Source organism: Tachypleus tridentatus, chromosome 7 (genome assembly GCF_004210375.1).
Source record: "Tachypleus tridentatus isolate NWPU-2018 chromosome 7, ASM421037v1, whole genome shotgun sequence".
Classification (NCBI taxonomy): Eukaryota; Metazoa; Arthropoda; class Merostomata; order Xiphosura; family Limulidae; genus Tachypleus; species Tachypleus tridentatus.
In genome coordinates this window covers 138,098,484-138,114,225 of record NC_134831.1, presented here as the reverse complement: position 1 = coordinate 138,114,225, position 15,742 = coordinate 138,098,484, and the positions used below count along the sequence as shown (strand labels likewise).

Sequence of the window (15,742 nt, the reverse complement as noted above, 5' to 3'; positions counted from 1 at the left end):
TGACTTGAGTGATGCAGCATTAAGTAACCAAAAATAAAATGGCACAAAATTGAAGTTTGGAAGAAACAACAAATGAAAAGACAGACCAACCTGATGTAAACAAGGATGATAGGTAATAGGTTCATTTCTTTGTTTTGTAACCTTCTCAACTTGAATTAAGATTTGATTTATGCATGTGATCAAAAATTTTATCCCTGACAGTTTGCAACTTCTAAAAATGAATTCTGAAGAGAAACTCTTAAAACTAATTTTATTTTTATTAAGCAAGTTCTCAAATCATGCAAGACCACTGTCTCATGTTGTTTCAATGTAGCATGATGTATAATACACAAAATCAGTTACAACATTTACAGAACACAGAAATAATAAAAATGTAAATGCAGACAATTATCTCACATTTTCTCAGGTATTCTTTTAACACTTTTATTAAGACAATGGACTGAACTCAAATCCATTTCTTTTACTTAAAAATCTTACAATTCCTTTGATTAAACAAACAACACATTTAATTGTTATAATCACATTAGTTCTGTACAGTACACAATACAATATTGTTTACTTAATAAACAATTACATATAATATGAAATATGAGTTAAAAGGAAGGAGATGTCAACGTTTCCCATTGTTGTAACTTGCTGTCTGGACTGGAGCCTTGAAACTAGCAGCTGCCTTCTGCTTAAAACCATAGAGTCTGAAAAAGAAATTTCAAAATGTACTATTCAGCATTCATTAATTAGTAATTCAAAGACAAATTTGAAAAAAAAACAACTTTCCAACTGATTTCAATGCCACAGATATAATTGTTTTTTAAATTATTTTGATACAATGAATATTTCTGTATAATTTACTTATACCACAGTAAGCTTCATAAATTGGTTATAATAATAATAAGGCAAATATGTATTAATCATAGTAGGAAAATGTGTAATAAAGTTAAAATTCTTAATGTTCATTAAACACTTTTGTCACTGAAGATTAAAAATTGTTCTTTAACCCTTTCCAGATGGGTCACTGGTCAAAGGTCATGTTATCAACTTTGTTGACCCACATTCACCAAATTTTATTGAACTACTATTTAATGAATTTTTTTAATAAGTTTGGTATCAAATTTTAAACTTCAATATTATATATTAGTTAATTTCTTGAATCAAAAGTAAATATTAAAAGAACACTCCTAAATATTGGTTTTTGTGAGTTTCATGGCATGTTGAACACAGCACAAGTTCAGATTAGATGTTTATGATGTCAAAATACCAATTCTATAGTTTTGTACAGATTAGGAACTCAAGCTATCAATATTGATAAGAAAGAACAAAATAAGAATCCTATTCTTTCATTCTGCTCAGATAGGGCTTATGTACCAAATGAATCACATGGAAACAATCCCTTATATTCATTTACTTCAATATTTGACATGTGAATAACTAATTGATAGCTTAGAATGTGATCCCAGTGATCTTCTCAGCCATCTTAACAAATTAAAAGGTTATCTTTTTCTTTCAAAGTGAGATTTCAAGGAGATAGGTTGGATCTTTAGTCTATTTGGAATTTCATTTTTTAGATCTAAATACAGCTTAATTACTAAACTTGATGAATTCTGTGTTATCTATATAGTAAGTTATGATTTTTGGTTATTCAGCTGTGAATTTAAAAACCTAAAAAAATTAGTTCATATCCTCCATGTGTGATATTTTAAAAGGTTTAGCAACAAATGTCTAGCAGCAACTAAGTACAAAGGTCATAGCTGGAAGGGATAATTGTTTTGCTTTACTTCATTTACTGTTCTACATTTTAAGGAAAGTAAGTTTAACTTATTTCTAAATAGTAATAATCTGTATGCATATATAATTGTATTATAATTGAAATGTGACCGTATATTATGAAATACGAAACACACCCATGACAGAGTTGCTTTGTAAAGACTAAGGGTCAGTCTTATATTGTTGGATAAGGTAGAATGAGTGCACATGTGCTACATCATTTGAATTTCTAGACTGTTAGCCAGACACAACTAAAAGATTAATATAATAAAAATGATAGCTATATACATAAATGTATAATGTTATGTGATTTAAGCTATTTAGTCTACATTTATGGCTCTCCTGTTAAAACTAAAGAAGCACAATTTATATTTATTTGCTAATTTTTTTATGGTGATCACCAGATTAGTCATTTCACTTAAACCTGTACAGAAATTCATATATGAAAATAAACAGATAAAGTAATCTTTTTCTTAAGAAATGTTTGATAACTATCTGGACGTTATGAAGATTTCATGCATGAAATTCGAAAATTTTCTGATACACACAAGTATTTGTAATCTTAATATGAACATTACTTTGCATGTTGGACTGGCAACACACAAAAAGGGGGAAAAAAAGAAAAACATTGTTTAACAAACCTTAAGACTTAATAAAATATGATGTTTTGCATATAAAACCCTTATATTATTTAATGATTATCTGCAACATTTCATGAACATACACTTTGTAATTTAAAAGTTGTAAGATGAAAACTATAACAAGTACAAAATGGTTACAAGGTTGGTCTTAAGGACCAAGCCCATGCTGAAAGAGTTAATTAAGGGATAACAAACTAAGTATAACATACAACACTCACCACACCTACAGTTGTAAGAAAATTTATTAGAAATCCCCATTTCATTTCTAGTTTTTAGTTGTGCCCCCCCCAAAAAAAAGGTTATAGGTCAAATGTTGGAAAAAGCAACATCTAAGTAGCAACTATTATTTTTTCACTTAACCCACATCTTTAATATGCTACACAATTATTTTAAAGTTAAGAAAAACACAATAAATGGGCACAAATGATTAAATGTATTATATTTTTTACAAGTTGTTCAAAATGTTTAATCTATATACAAGATGATACAATACTGTCATATGACTGTCTTTACCTTCCTTACCTGTCATCACTGACAAAATATAAGACTTTCATATTCCAAGTTTTACTGCAGGTACCTGTAAGCATATAAAGTGACTTTACAAAGTGACTCAGTATTGGCTTTGTTTTAATAGACTAGTATTTTGTAATATACTGTCACATTTCAATTATTAAACATTACTATTTAGAAATAAGTTATGAAACTTATTGTTCTTAAAATATAGAACAATAAAGCAAAACATTATCTCTTCTAGCTATGACCTATGAAGCTGGTTACCACTAGACATAGGTTGCTAAGTCTTTTAAAATTTTGCATGTGGAGGATATCAAAAAAAGTTTTAAATTTTATATATTTACAGTTGAATAACCGAAAAAATTATAATTTACTACATTAATACCATAGAATGCCACTATAACTTTATTAAGCTTAGTAACTAAGCTTTATTTAAGTTTAAAAAATATGAAACTTCAAACAGACTAAAGACACAACTTATCTTCTTGAAATCTTGGTTCAAAAGAACATGGTAGCCTTCTCACAGATTAAAATGGCTAATAAACCCACTAGGGGACATTCTAAGCTGTAAATTAGTTATTCACATTATATATTGAAGAAAGTGTACTTAAGGAAATATTTTGAAAAATGGAACAAGGTGTGTTTGATTCAGTACAAAAGCCACTTCTTAAAAGAAGATATGAGGTTCTTATTTTACATTCTAGCTTATCAACATTGATAACTTGAGTCCCTAATTTATACAAAACTATAAACTTGGTATTTTGACGTCATAAACATCTAATTTTAACCAGTGCTGCATTCAACATGCCACATCATTCATTAAAAACTATATTAAGATGTGTTATTTCAATATTTACTTTTAAATTAAAGAGATTAAGCGACATATAATATTAGTTTGAATTCATCTACAATTTGATTGCAAACTCATTGACATAAATTTATAAAATACGAGTTCAATTAGATTTTGAATGCCAATCAGCAAATGTGATGACATGACCTTTGACCTGTGGCCTGAAGGGTAACAAGTGATACAAAAATACCTTCAAGATGTAAAGTGTCATGAAAGGATGCTCAATAAAACCCACGGCCTGCAGGCTGGTAGTTCAGTGCCCGAACCACTGGGCCATATCAGGCTTAAGTTGGATAATAGAAAATGTTTTCAAAATTTCCCTCTTGTGTTGTGTTGATGGATACTTTAAAAATATTTAATCATATAGGTCCATTTTTATGTGCAATAACATTCCACACCAAATGCTGTTGGGACTAATACAGTGAGACTCATGTCAATCAAAATAATTAAAATGGTCTGTATACCGAGGGATAAACTGGTTAGAAGGGCATTTAGGCCTGTATTCTGGATGAACCATGAAAAGCATGTGTGGAAATCCAGTTCCAAAATATGCTCCATCTGTGTGGTGATGTCGCGATGACTTGGGGTTGTAGACGTCCATACATTTTGGGCAATACAGCTTGACCATGGCTTCCCCTGGGACATCTGAGAGACCTTCAAGTACATATACAAGTAGCCTGTTAAGTAGCTACCACTATCAAAACATCCTGGCTGTTCAAAAATGTTACAAAATGTTAAAACAATCAAATTAAATCAGTATTGTAACCTGAATCACTCAAATCAGAGTTTTTAAATAAACCACTGAAAACAAGTGGAAGTGTAAAGAACCACACATGATTAGGTTTCTTTTTTTTTATTATTCTTCTAAACATGGCTGGAATTTTTGTAACTTTAAAAGTAACTGGTAAACGTTTTAGCTGTAGCCAAAAAAGTTCATTACAAGCCCTTGTTTGGGTTTTATAAAAAGAAACGTTTAATTCATAAATACGCAATTTTTGTGTAACATTGGCTAGTTTATTTAAATTAGATAGGATGACTTTCATAGTAGATTTCCAAATGTTCACACTTAAATCATTTTAACATTTTTTAAATGAGAATTAGAGATAATCTTTACCTGTTATAATAATTCAGGATAAAATTACAATAATATCAGCATTTCAACACTAAGTCACCAAATTTTTTTATGGGATTAAAAACAAATTAATCTTACTTATAGGAAGCATTGGCTGGCTTTCACAATAAACAAAGTCCCCATTTTGATATTTTTCTATCTGAAAAACAAAGTGGATAAAAAAGAACTATTTACTAAGCTTTAAGTAATTAAGAACCTGATGAAGTACATTGGTTAAAAAAGTTGAAATAAAGAGACAAAGGATAACCTTTAATAGAAATACATACCTTGTAAAAATGCTACATAGAGTACATTTATTAATCCAGTTTAGAGGGCATTCCAACACTTTCTTCTGGCAACAGGTGCTACTATGCTACTACTCTACTATTTGACTATAAATCTTGCAAAAGAAACGTTTTATTACAATAACTATTAACATACAGACTAATTCTTCTAGTTTATAAATGAGTGTGAGGAACTACAGAAACTGTTAGACTTTACCATTTGAGCAATTCCTCGATTTGTTAAAATATAACGGTCATGAATGAGACCGTAAAGCATCTCGGCAGCTTGTTCAATACGATCACTTTGGTTAGGGTTATCTTCCAGTTTATCACCCACAAAAAAAAAAACACAGTGATAAAACACTAAAAAAACAAACAAAAAGAATATTAATTGAACAACACTATTAAATGTGTCCACTATTCACCTAACGTCTGATAAGTCGCAGATAAATGTTAACCAGTCATATATTTTTTATTACCAGATGGTTCTACACAACTATCTCTTGTCATGTAGAGCCATTTGGTAATATAAATAAATAAAATATAAACTTATTAGCAATGTCTATAATAATTATTCAAGCATGCATACATTATTTTGCAACTCCATTATCTTCATCAGATAGGCAAATATATAATAGGTTTATTCAGTATTAGCACACTATGCTCACACAACAAATATGAAATTAAAGACATTTTCAATATTCGGTTGAGAAATGTGCTGGGGAACACACTTTAACTTACGAAGCATACCTTTCAAAAACAGAATACTGGAACAAAAAAGTTGAATCATTTAAAATCATACAATCATATATAAAGAAACTGATTCCATTTAGAGCTGACAAGCAGTTATATTTACGAACATTTGAAAAATAAATGTATAATTAAAAGTAAATAGCTTTTGCTCAAAATATATAAACTGAATCCTTTTAATAGACTACACTGCATTTATAAAGAAAAATGGCAGCACATACACATTTAATTACCATTAATTCTCACACAACCTGTTGTTTCCTCAATAGATTTCTTGTTTAAATTGTACAAATTAAGATACTTTACAAGATGTTTGTCTAAAGAAACAAAAACATGTTGGATTTGTCACCAGGTGGCTAGCTATCCATTAAAACCCACTACATTTTCTGAATATGATATTTAAGTTATTTGAATCTGATCTAGTAAGTGGTTTAGTGTTTCTGATGTCAACATAATAGAAAACTTTACCAATATAATGTATAAGTAAATGATAGCATTTATTGTTTTTTTTTAGTGCAAAGCTACACAATGGGTTACTTGTACCCTGTTCACCACAAAAAATCAAAACCTGGGTCTTAGAACTGTAAATCCTTAAACCCAATATTGGCTCACCAAGGGGACTATAATATATTTACATTTAGAATACACTCAAGATGAATTTTATTAAAAGATATAAAGATAGCATTTAGTTATTTTTTAAATCTTAAAAAGCCACATAAAACATGACCCTTCTAGCTTACAAAAAGTCCTTCATTTTCAGAATGGCTCAGGAATAAGAACTACCAACAGCCTTCTGAAAATTAATTTGTACATCTGTCAAAACTTTTAAAACTGATAGTTTGTGCTGATGTACAGTTCCACACGACAGATCTAAGACAAGTATATTATCAAATATTCTACATCCACTGCTGCATTTTATGGATACCACCCATCTAATAGAACTTATATAATACAGTCAGTATATTCTCAAATTTGTAAAAGATTTATTGAGTTGTTCAGAAATTTGTTCATAAACTATGTATCTGAAAACAGTTTTAAGTTGGTTTTTATAAATTAAGTTTTAACACACCTTTCATTAAAAAAGTTTCTTAGTGTCATATAAGCTAAAAATCTGTGCATTGTAAAACTGTAATTTTTTAAAAATTATTGATAGCAGTTTAAACCAATATGATGGAAAAAGAAACAAAAAGTCCACTTTAACCTAATGAGCATGAATCGGTGCCTATTAATTTGGTAAATTAGTATATTACTCTTAAAATCAAAACTACAACTTTACAATAAAGCTCAAATTCAGTCAGCTGAACCACTAGTTGAATGAAAAGGGTTAACTCCAGACAAACGAGACTAAATCAAGGAATTGTGTAGAGTACAATCTAGACTTAAGTATGCCAAAAGTTATAATTAGTGATTTAGTAAAGTGACATTTCACATATTCTGAATTAACTACCTGGAGGCAAAGTATAAAGTTATCAGGAACAACTGACCTGGCTCAAGGTCCAGTATCATGTCCAGAGCTTCTTTATAATGGGGAACTTGTTCACTTAGACCTGTTAAATTAAATTTATCCTGAATGTAATCTTCATCAACCTATGATGAAAAATAAAAGATAAAAATAACAATCAGTCATAAAATCTACATAACACTGTGTAGAATTCTAAACAAATATCTACAATGAAACAAACAAATACATGGACTTCTAAAACATACAATAGTTTCATCATTCTAAGATTAACAAATACTACTATGTACACACTTCTACATTTATATACATACTAGCAGATGCCAATTGAAATAATTCAGTGGGCACATAAAATATACAGTCAACCTAATTCCTTAGTTCAGAGTTCACTGGCAGCATGATTTTAGTGGGCTGTTTACAACCATATTTTATCATTCTGTGTGTTATTTCAATAAGGAAAATTGTGCTGCATTTGTTTTTAAGCAAAGGAGACTGACTACAATGCATTGTTGGTAAAAATGATTGTTTATTAATGCAATGGGTACATCTATCCCAATACACTGCTCAGGTTCACCAAACAGCCACAGGTATTTTTCCTATTAGATGCCACTTCTTATTTCTGTAAGAAGAGTCAAGTGGGAGATATTCAATTTGTTTGACATGGTACAATAAAATTATGCATGTATACAATACTGACATAATGTATACAATATGTATACCATATACATGATGTATGTGGTAGCTATTTCTACTATGAGAATATTTTAGCCTTTTTGTACATCTCATAAAAAGGGTGGATTGTTTTTACTTTGTGAATGTTTGTAGATACCAAGGATAAATGCTTTCCCACAATTGGCTGCAGACAGAAAAAGGTAGTTGGAGTTTAGATATTGTGGGTTCAAGCATTCAACTTCTAACCTTCGACCGATTTTCCTTAGAAGCTGCCAACAGCATCTGATTTTGTCTGATAGATAGAATATCCCCACATGTGTTTGGGTGCTATAGCCACAGACATTACACATTGGGTGGTGATGACTAACTCTCTTTCCCTCTAGTCTTACACTGTTGAATTAGGGACAGCTGGTGCAGATAACCCTCGTGTAGCTTTATGCGAAATTAAAAAAAAGCAAACAAATCTCAGCTTCAGTAACCTCGAGGCTCCAAACAAAAGGTTAATTAAACTAAACAGTTTCAGGAGAAAATGTGAGGTTAACGGAGGAATTCAATGGGGTTTATCACGAAACATTTTAAAATTAGGGATCAGATCAGATTTGTTTATAACAAATAACACTGTGTAACACAAATTTTGTTCCTGGCTAGTATGTGCTATTTCTTAATTGCTTATGTTGTAAAAGTACAGAAATTGGCCATTATTCCCTTCAAATTTTGCTTTTGTAACCTGGATAATGAAATTTAGAAATAAACTATTTTCTATGTAAAACGGGGAAATTTGCACATTTTCATTTACATAAGGTCTGAATACAACAACATATGAAACAAGATTTACATGTATTTATACTAAAGTTATACAAAAATGTTTAGAAGTAAGTAGTTTTTCGAGATTTGTGACTGTAATGTAAATCACTTTCACGTAGCAGCCCCCGAATAGTCTCCCATCATGTTTTCGTTATACGCTCCTTGGTAACGGCGTTCAAAGTCCAGTATATCTTAGCGGAAGCACTTGCCTTGCTCCTCTGAGTATGCTCCCATATTGTCCTTGAATTTATCAAAATGAGCGTTAAGGATATGGACTTTCAGGGACATACTGCAGCCCATTTTGCCGTAGTTCTTCACCAGAGCCTCAACCAGTTCCACATATTTTTGGGCCTGGTGATTGTCCAAGAAGCCCCGAACCACTACGACTAAGCTGCCCCAAGATTTTTTTGCCTTCCTACTGAGCTTCTTGAGGAATTCTGTGCACTCCAGGATCTTCTTTATTTGTGGTCCAACGAAGACACCAGCTTTGACCTTTGCTTCAGACAGCTTAGGGAAGAAGTCTCGAAGGTCTTGACTGCAGACTCCTTGTCAAGACCTGTGACAAATTGTTTTATGAGACCCAATTTTATGTGCAATGGTGGGAACAACACCTTCTGGAGGTCCACTAGTGGCTCACATTTGACATTGTACCTCCCCACAGAGAACTCGGTCCGTTTTGGTCTGTGCTTCCTGTTGTAATGCGCTGAGGAGTCCCTGCTGCCCCAAAGGCAAAGATAACAGGGAAACTTGGTAAATCCTCCTTGGAGACCCATCAGGAATGAAACTGTAATCTGAATCTTCAACCTCTACCTCCTCTACTGATTTGCTGCTCTATCTTTATTCTGAGGATGGCTGCTTTCTCTCTGGAGGAGTGGGTACAGGGAACTCAGGACAGTGTGGTACTAGGGCGATGGATGGTGGAAGGTCCGGATACATGATAGCAGATGCATTCTTTATAGTTTATACGATGTCTATGTTTAAAGGGGACATGTTTCTCAAAATCTGATCAAATTAGTATTGTTTTTTGAATTTGCGAAATAAAAGTTATTTAGCACATAATGAGTAGTTAACTTATATTTTGTTAAAGTTATGTCACAGAGTAATCTTGTTGCCACGATACTTGCATATATACTTAGGACTACTGACTGATACTTACGATCTATCACTTAGATCGAAAAGCTTAGAAGCACGCCTATATTAAAGATGTTCATTTCGGCTACTGAAAAAGCCTACATCTAGGCATAATTATGTAATTCGATTGATAAGAACACGAGAATCACAAGAACAAACACACAATTTGTAGGCCTGTGATGCAATAAAATAATTCAACAGACCAAACTGTAGGGAAGGGGATGATTGTATGCACCATACCTCACCTAAAATGAACGAGGGATGTACCTCCCATCCCCCCAGGATCAACGTCTTTCAGTCTTGTAATGTCTAGTTATCTGACGTATTCTAACAATCTATAAACAGAAGAGGTGCCCGTGTGTCCTCAACTTTAACGAACCCCAACCACACCTTGCACGCACCTTAATCTATCCTGTGGTCCGGGAAGTGACACTAGGTGGTGTGGTGGTGGTAATGGGGTCGGCATTTAGATGTGACCTCTTTGTGTGATCCTTGGGCTTCTGTGTATTCCACATGTATTCTGTTGATACATAATTAACTTCGAAAGCACCCTTAGGGCAGCTGAAAGATCAGTTTGGTGTTTGGATTTGACCTCCGTATGTTATCCCCAGTGATCCATGTTTTCTTCTGTTGAACTCTACCAAACGTTCAAGATACTCTTAGGGCATCGCTTGGGAGTGATAATGGGGTTAACACATTAACTGATCTGATTTTCTGTGATACTCCCCAGAGCCCCCTTTCTCTGTGTTGGTTGTGTGTAAGCCTTTCTCTATAAGTGTAATAAAATTGCATAGCTAGGGGTTAGCGTTCAGGTCTCATGCTTCACTCCTCAAGGGATTCTAACAAATAATCGGGACTGTTAGTTTCTAATGCTTTGTGAGCTTTTGGCATTCAAACCACACATAATATTATGTTAATATATTCCAAGTATGGTAGAGATCAGTGCTATGTAAAATATTTTCTCAACCCAAACGAGCCGTTTTGCATATAAAGTGCCATGTGTTTATTACTTAATTAATAAAGATGTATATTTTCTTCAAAATTATTGTGTTTTTCGGAGTTTTCAGTTTGAATATAAGGACATACATAAGTAACACTTCAACTTTTCCTTTTTATAGCATACAAAATATTAGTTGACTAACTTGGATTCAGTCGACTTTCTTATGGACAAGACAGAACGTAACTTCTAGAAATAGGAAGCTATATTTTTGGTCTTTGTATTGGATAAGAGTCAGGAGCAGGTAAGCCCTATAGTTCAACTAAAATGTTGGATGTGTATGCGTTTTGTGTACAAGCTTTACTTCGTTATGTACAACCTGTACAAACATGTACAGGTTTGACTTTGTAAGAACAACTTTCAGAATCTTCTTGTGAACTTTAAAAACCTAGCTATCTAGTGTGACTTTTATAACTTGAACATTTGAAAATTTAATGTTAACAGAATGTTGCCGCATGTTTAGCAATTGTAATTTTTTAAAAAGAGTAAATTAACTTTGTTGTTGACTTTTACTGAAATTCAAGATAACAAGATTAAATTTGGGGTTTTCATATTACGGCTTTAGTTTAATTTAAAGGGGGTGCACATTAAATCTATAATAGCTTTTAAATAAAGATTAAAGTTTCACAATACTCCCATAAATTTGACATAAACCATTGAACACTTTTCTGCTTTTTGTTTTTGCTAACGTATTCCAGTATTATGCGAATCACCAGTTAGCAGGTCTAACTGTTTGCAGGAAAACGCAGTAGTTTTTCTACCAATAAATAAAATAATGATTATTTTTAGGTATTAAGACTTAATAGAAGTAATCAGTATTTTTACTCTACATTAGGCTATTTTTACTATTCCACATTAAACAGTTTTAGAACATTTGCACTTTAATATAGGGTGAAAGAAAATGTTAGACACATATTTTGATAATATACATTGAATAGAAAATCTAAATAAATTTTAATAAATGGTCTTTGGATCACTAACATCAATTTTACATTTTTGTACAATTTGTCAGGACTCAACAGCTCTTAGTTAAAGCATATGAAATGGTGAAGTGACATTTTTATTATTTTTTTTATGCTTTCAATGCTGACTGAAGAATGGACACCATTTTCAAGGAAGACAATAAACTACATCAGATAAAGGTTTCATTATTCTTCCCTTATGTTTCGTCTTATGGCTTTTCAAATATCCTCCACAAATGCGTAGAATAATAAAAAAAGTATAGTATATGTGAAATTGTTTGTTGTCTTCCTTGAAAATGGTCTAACATTTCTCAGAATCAACATCTGTTGTACAACGATATCTTATTATATCTATATTGTTAAATGTGAACAGATATCTACATTGTTAAATGTGAACAGTATATGACATAATCAAGGAAGTATATATTTTTACAACACAGCTCTTTCTCTGTAAATGAAACCAATCATTATGATATGTTAATTTTGTGTAAGTTTCAATAAACTCTTGAGTTTTTATTCATATGTACAAATATAGGCATGCATAGACTGCTTTCACTCACGAGTTCTCAAGAAAACTGTAAAGATCATAAAACAACGTCTATTTTCGTTAAGCCTTATTTGTCATTTCATCACGTTGAATGTATATTGTGCGCAGACACGCTTCGTTGATTTAATTCTGTATATAGAGTTGATAATTTCTTGAGATAATTCCCTTGTTTTAATTAAGGTTGATTCAATATAGCCCTAATCATCTTGTTAAGTGGATAACACTAAATATTGGGATAATTTTGATCTGTGTAACCATTTCTAAACAGACAGAGATAATAAGTTAAGAACAACACTAACGTTTATGGGGATCGGTACAGTTCACCTGAGTTACTTGAACTGCCCACTTTCGCACCAGTTTGTAGTCCAATTCAGTTCTTATTGTCAGTACAGCCTTCTGGTTCTGTGAAACGTCGACATACACTATAGCAACCACAAAAAAAAGTGTATGATAAATATATTTCTGAAATAACATACATGTGAAAATTATAGTACAAAGGAACAGCTTATCTGGTAACCTTGTGATTGATGCTTGTTTATTTGTAGTTAAGCACAGAGTTACACAATGGGTTATCTGTGCTCTGTCCACTACGGGTATTGAAAACCAGTTTCCAGCAACATAAGTCTGCAGACATACCTCTGCGCGGTTAGGGAGGTCGTAATTAATGACATTTTGGTCAATTTGGAACGAAGATGAATGGAAGTTGAAATATTATCTACTCATAATAATCGGTAAACATATAATACATTGTCAAGTAATTTACAATAAAATTTAAATCCACACTAACAGACCAATACTAGTTTATGGATACTAGTTTAGATATTTAAAATTTCCTTTTCAGATCAGAGTGTGCCTGTGTCTGTTGGACTGAAGAGGACGTGAAACATCTGAAATAATATCCGTACAAGTTTGGTATTATTTCGTTTATGTGGATCGTCTAACCACTGACCACTACACACAGTACTGGTTTCAACAGTAATGATTCGTGAAACGTTGGCTTACTTCCAATCTAATTTTGGCGTTCAGTTTATTTATTACTAATGTAAAAAACAACAACCAAACATTTATAAACAGAAGGAACAAGTGTTGAAAGTATCCTTTTATTCTAAAACTGAAAATTATAATACAGTAAATACAATTTATAAATCGCAAATAGTTTTGTGTTATTATTTATTGACTAAAATATACCTCTAAGTTTGTTAAGTTCTTACCGATGATGAATAACTTTTAATACCATAGAATTGGTTTGGTTCATTTTAAGTTTCGCGCTAAGCTACACGAGGGCTCTCTGCGTTAGCCGTCCCTAATTTAGCAGCGTAAGACTAGAGGGAAAGCTACTCTTTTACCAACGAATACTGGGATTCATCGTCAAATTATAACGCCCCCACGGCTGAAAGGGCGAGCATGTTTGGTGCGACCGGGTTTCAACCCCGCGACCTTCGGATTAGGAGTCGAACGCCTTAATACGCTTGGCCATGCCGGGCCCAGTTAAATAAATAACGTAACTTAGGAGAAATGGCTCTGACACATGTCAAAGTTAGTATTCCGCCGTACGTTTTTGTGATACAAACATGTGTCTTTTGTGAATATTATTGTAATTGTATAGGTTTTCTTTATTTGGATGAAAGGTGAAATCGTAAAACTGAAAACAAATGTGTTAGTCAGTCTTCGTGAAGCGAGCTGCATATTCTAACGATAATATAATAATGGTAGATTATAAGTTTAAAAAAAAGTATTTTTAATTCAACAAATAATTGTAAGCATAAACAATTTTAAACGTTTCATAGAATATTATATAGAAATGTACTACAGAACTAATAAAACCTACTGTGTTGATCGGCATTATCCCCACACAGAGTTGGCACAGAGGAAACATCAGTTCCAGCAGCGACAGTGAAAGAGTCCTTTACACAGCGTCCTCTTTGCGGTCCATTGATTTCAGGTTCATCTAATACGAAATGGTGGATGTCCAGACGGAGCATGCAAACAGTTGTCGGAAATAGGACGTCAACAGTGCATGTCCCTGGGCTTTGGTAGCCAGCAGGGAAATTTGGATTCCGAAACAAATTAAGTACAAAGCTACACAATGGACTATATGTGCTCTGCCAACCACGGGTATCGAAACCCGGTTTCTAGCAGTGTGAGGCCGCAGACATACCGCTGTGCCACTAGGGAGCACCTGACATTAAAAAAACAAACAAACAAGAAAACTTGAACCTCTAAGAATTGGCGTCATATAGTGTTGGTGTGTATTATATAGACAGTGTATTTAAAAGTATTTTACCCGTCCACCAACTAACCCAATATTTATATAGGAACTTTTAAAATATGCATGTTTTATGACACTGATTTATTCTTGTGTTTTATTTAGCTAGATAAGTTTCCAGTTATTTAAGAAACAAACGTGAAGCCCATTCTAACATTCAATGTCCACTCCTCACTGGGTTATGTTGTTCTCAGAGTTTTGCGGACTTCGTTATTAATCTCAGATAATAAGTTGGATTTTTATATATCAATATTACATATACAGTCATTTCCTTCTTATTTAGATGTCATTTTGGAACCGGTTTTTTTTTTTTTAAAATTCTGTATAATTTGATCTTGAGTTCATTTTAAAATGGTTTCTTGTTCTAAAAAAAAGCCATCGTTACAGGTAAGATGATTGAACAATTTAAGAATTTTCATCGTAAAGAAACTTTTTACACAGTTAAAATTTAGAATACATATTTAAAGTTACTTAAAATGGGAAGAAGGTTTCTTCAGAAAATTTTTTTCTTTACTGAAGATCTTAATTATGCATTTGACAGAGTAAAGGATGAATCTTAAAATAATGAAAGATGTTGGTGTTATTTTAATTTTGATTGAAAATTTTCTATTGTCTATTGAGTATTTCAAATAAATCTAATGTAATTATAAACCAAATGGATTCAAAATGACATTACGTAAGTGTACTCTATATGGTAGTTTTTATCATCTTATTTTCAATTCCCATTTATATCAAAGATTTGTGACATTGCATTATAATCAATATTAGTTTTTTATAGCACAGAGTTAAAAGTAAAGTTAATAATAACAAAATTGGCATGTTTTTAATATTTTTGAAAATAAATAATGGTAACAGTGAAATTTAATGTTATGTGTCTCTACTATCACATCTTTAACATATAATACGTTTCTTTACTTTATATGGATCAATACATATTTCAGAAAATATATTTATCTCTGTTTTTCTAATGGAGATTATGCATAATATAATTTTT

The 15,742-nt window shown here is 32.1% G+C and overlaps 1 protein-coding gene across 1 annotated transcript; it reads right to left on the bottom strand.

Annotated features, from left to right (window-relative positions):
• Nucleotides 1-532: 532 nt before the first annotated feature.
• LOC143257819 (casein kinase II subunit beta-like) lies at nucleotides 533-14,464 on the bottom strand. Its single transcript, XM_076516846.1, has 7 exons — nucleotides 14,311-14,464; nucleotides 12,807-12,904; nucleotides 7,395-7,497; nucleotides 5,378-5,523; nucleotides 4,976-5,036; nucleotides 4,230-4,419; nucleotides 533-692 (listed from the first exon to the last, which is right to left on the bottom strand). The coding sequence occupies exons 1-7, from the start codon at nucleotides 14,462-14,464 to the stop codon at nucleotides 611-613; spliced, it is 834 nt and encodes a 277-aa protein (XP_076372961.1). The 3' UTR covers nucleotides 533-610.
• Nucleotides 14,465-15,742: the final 1,278 nt, after the last annotated feature.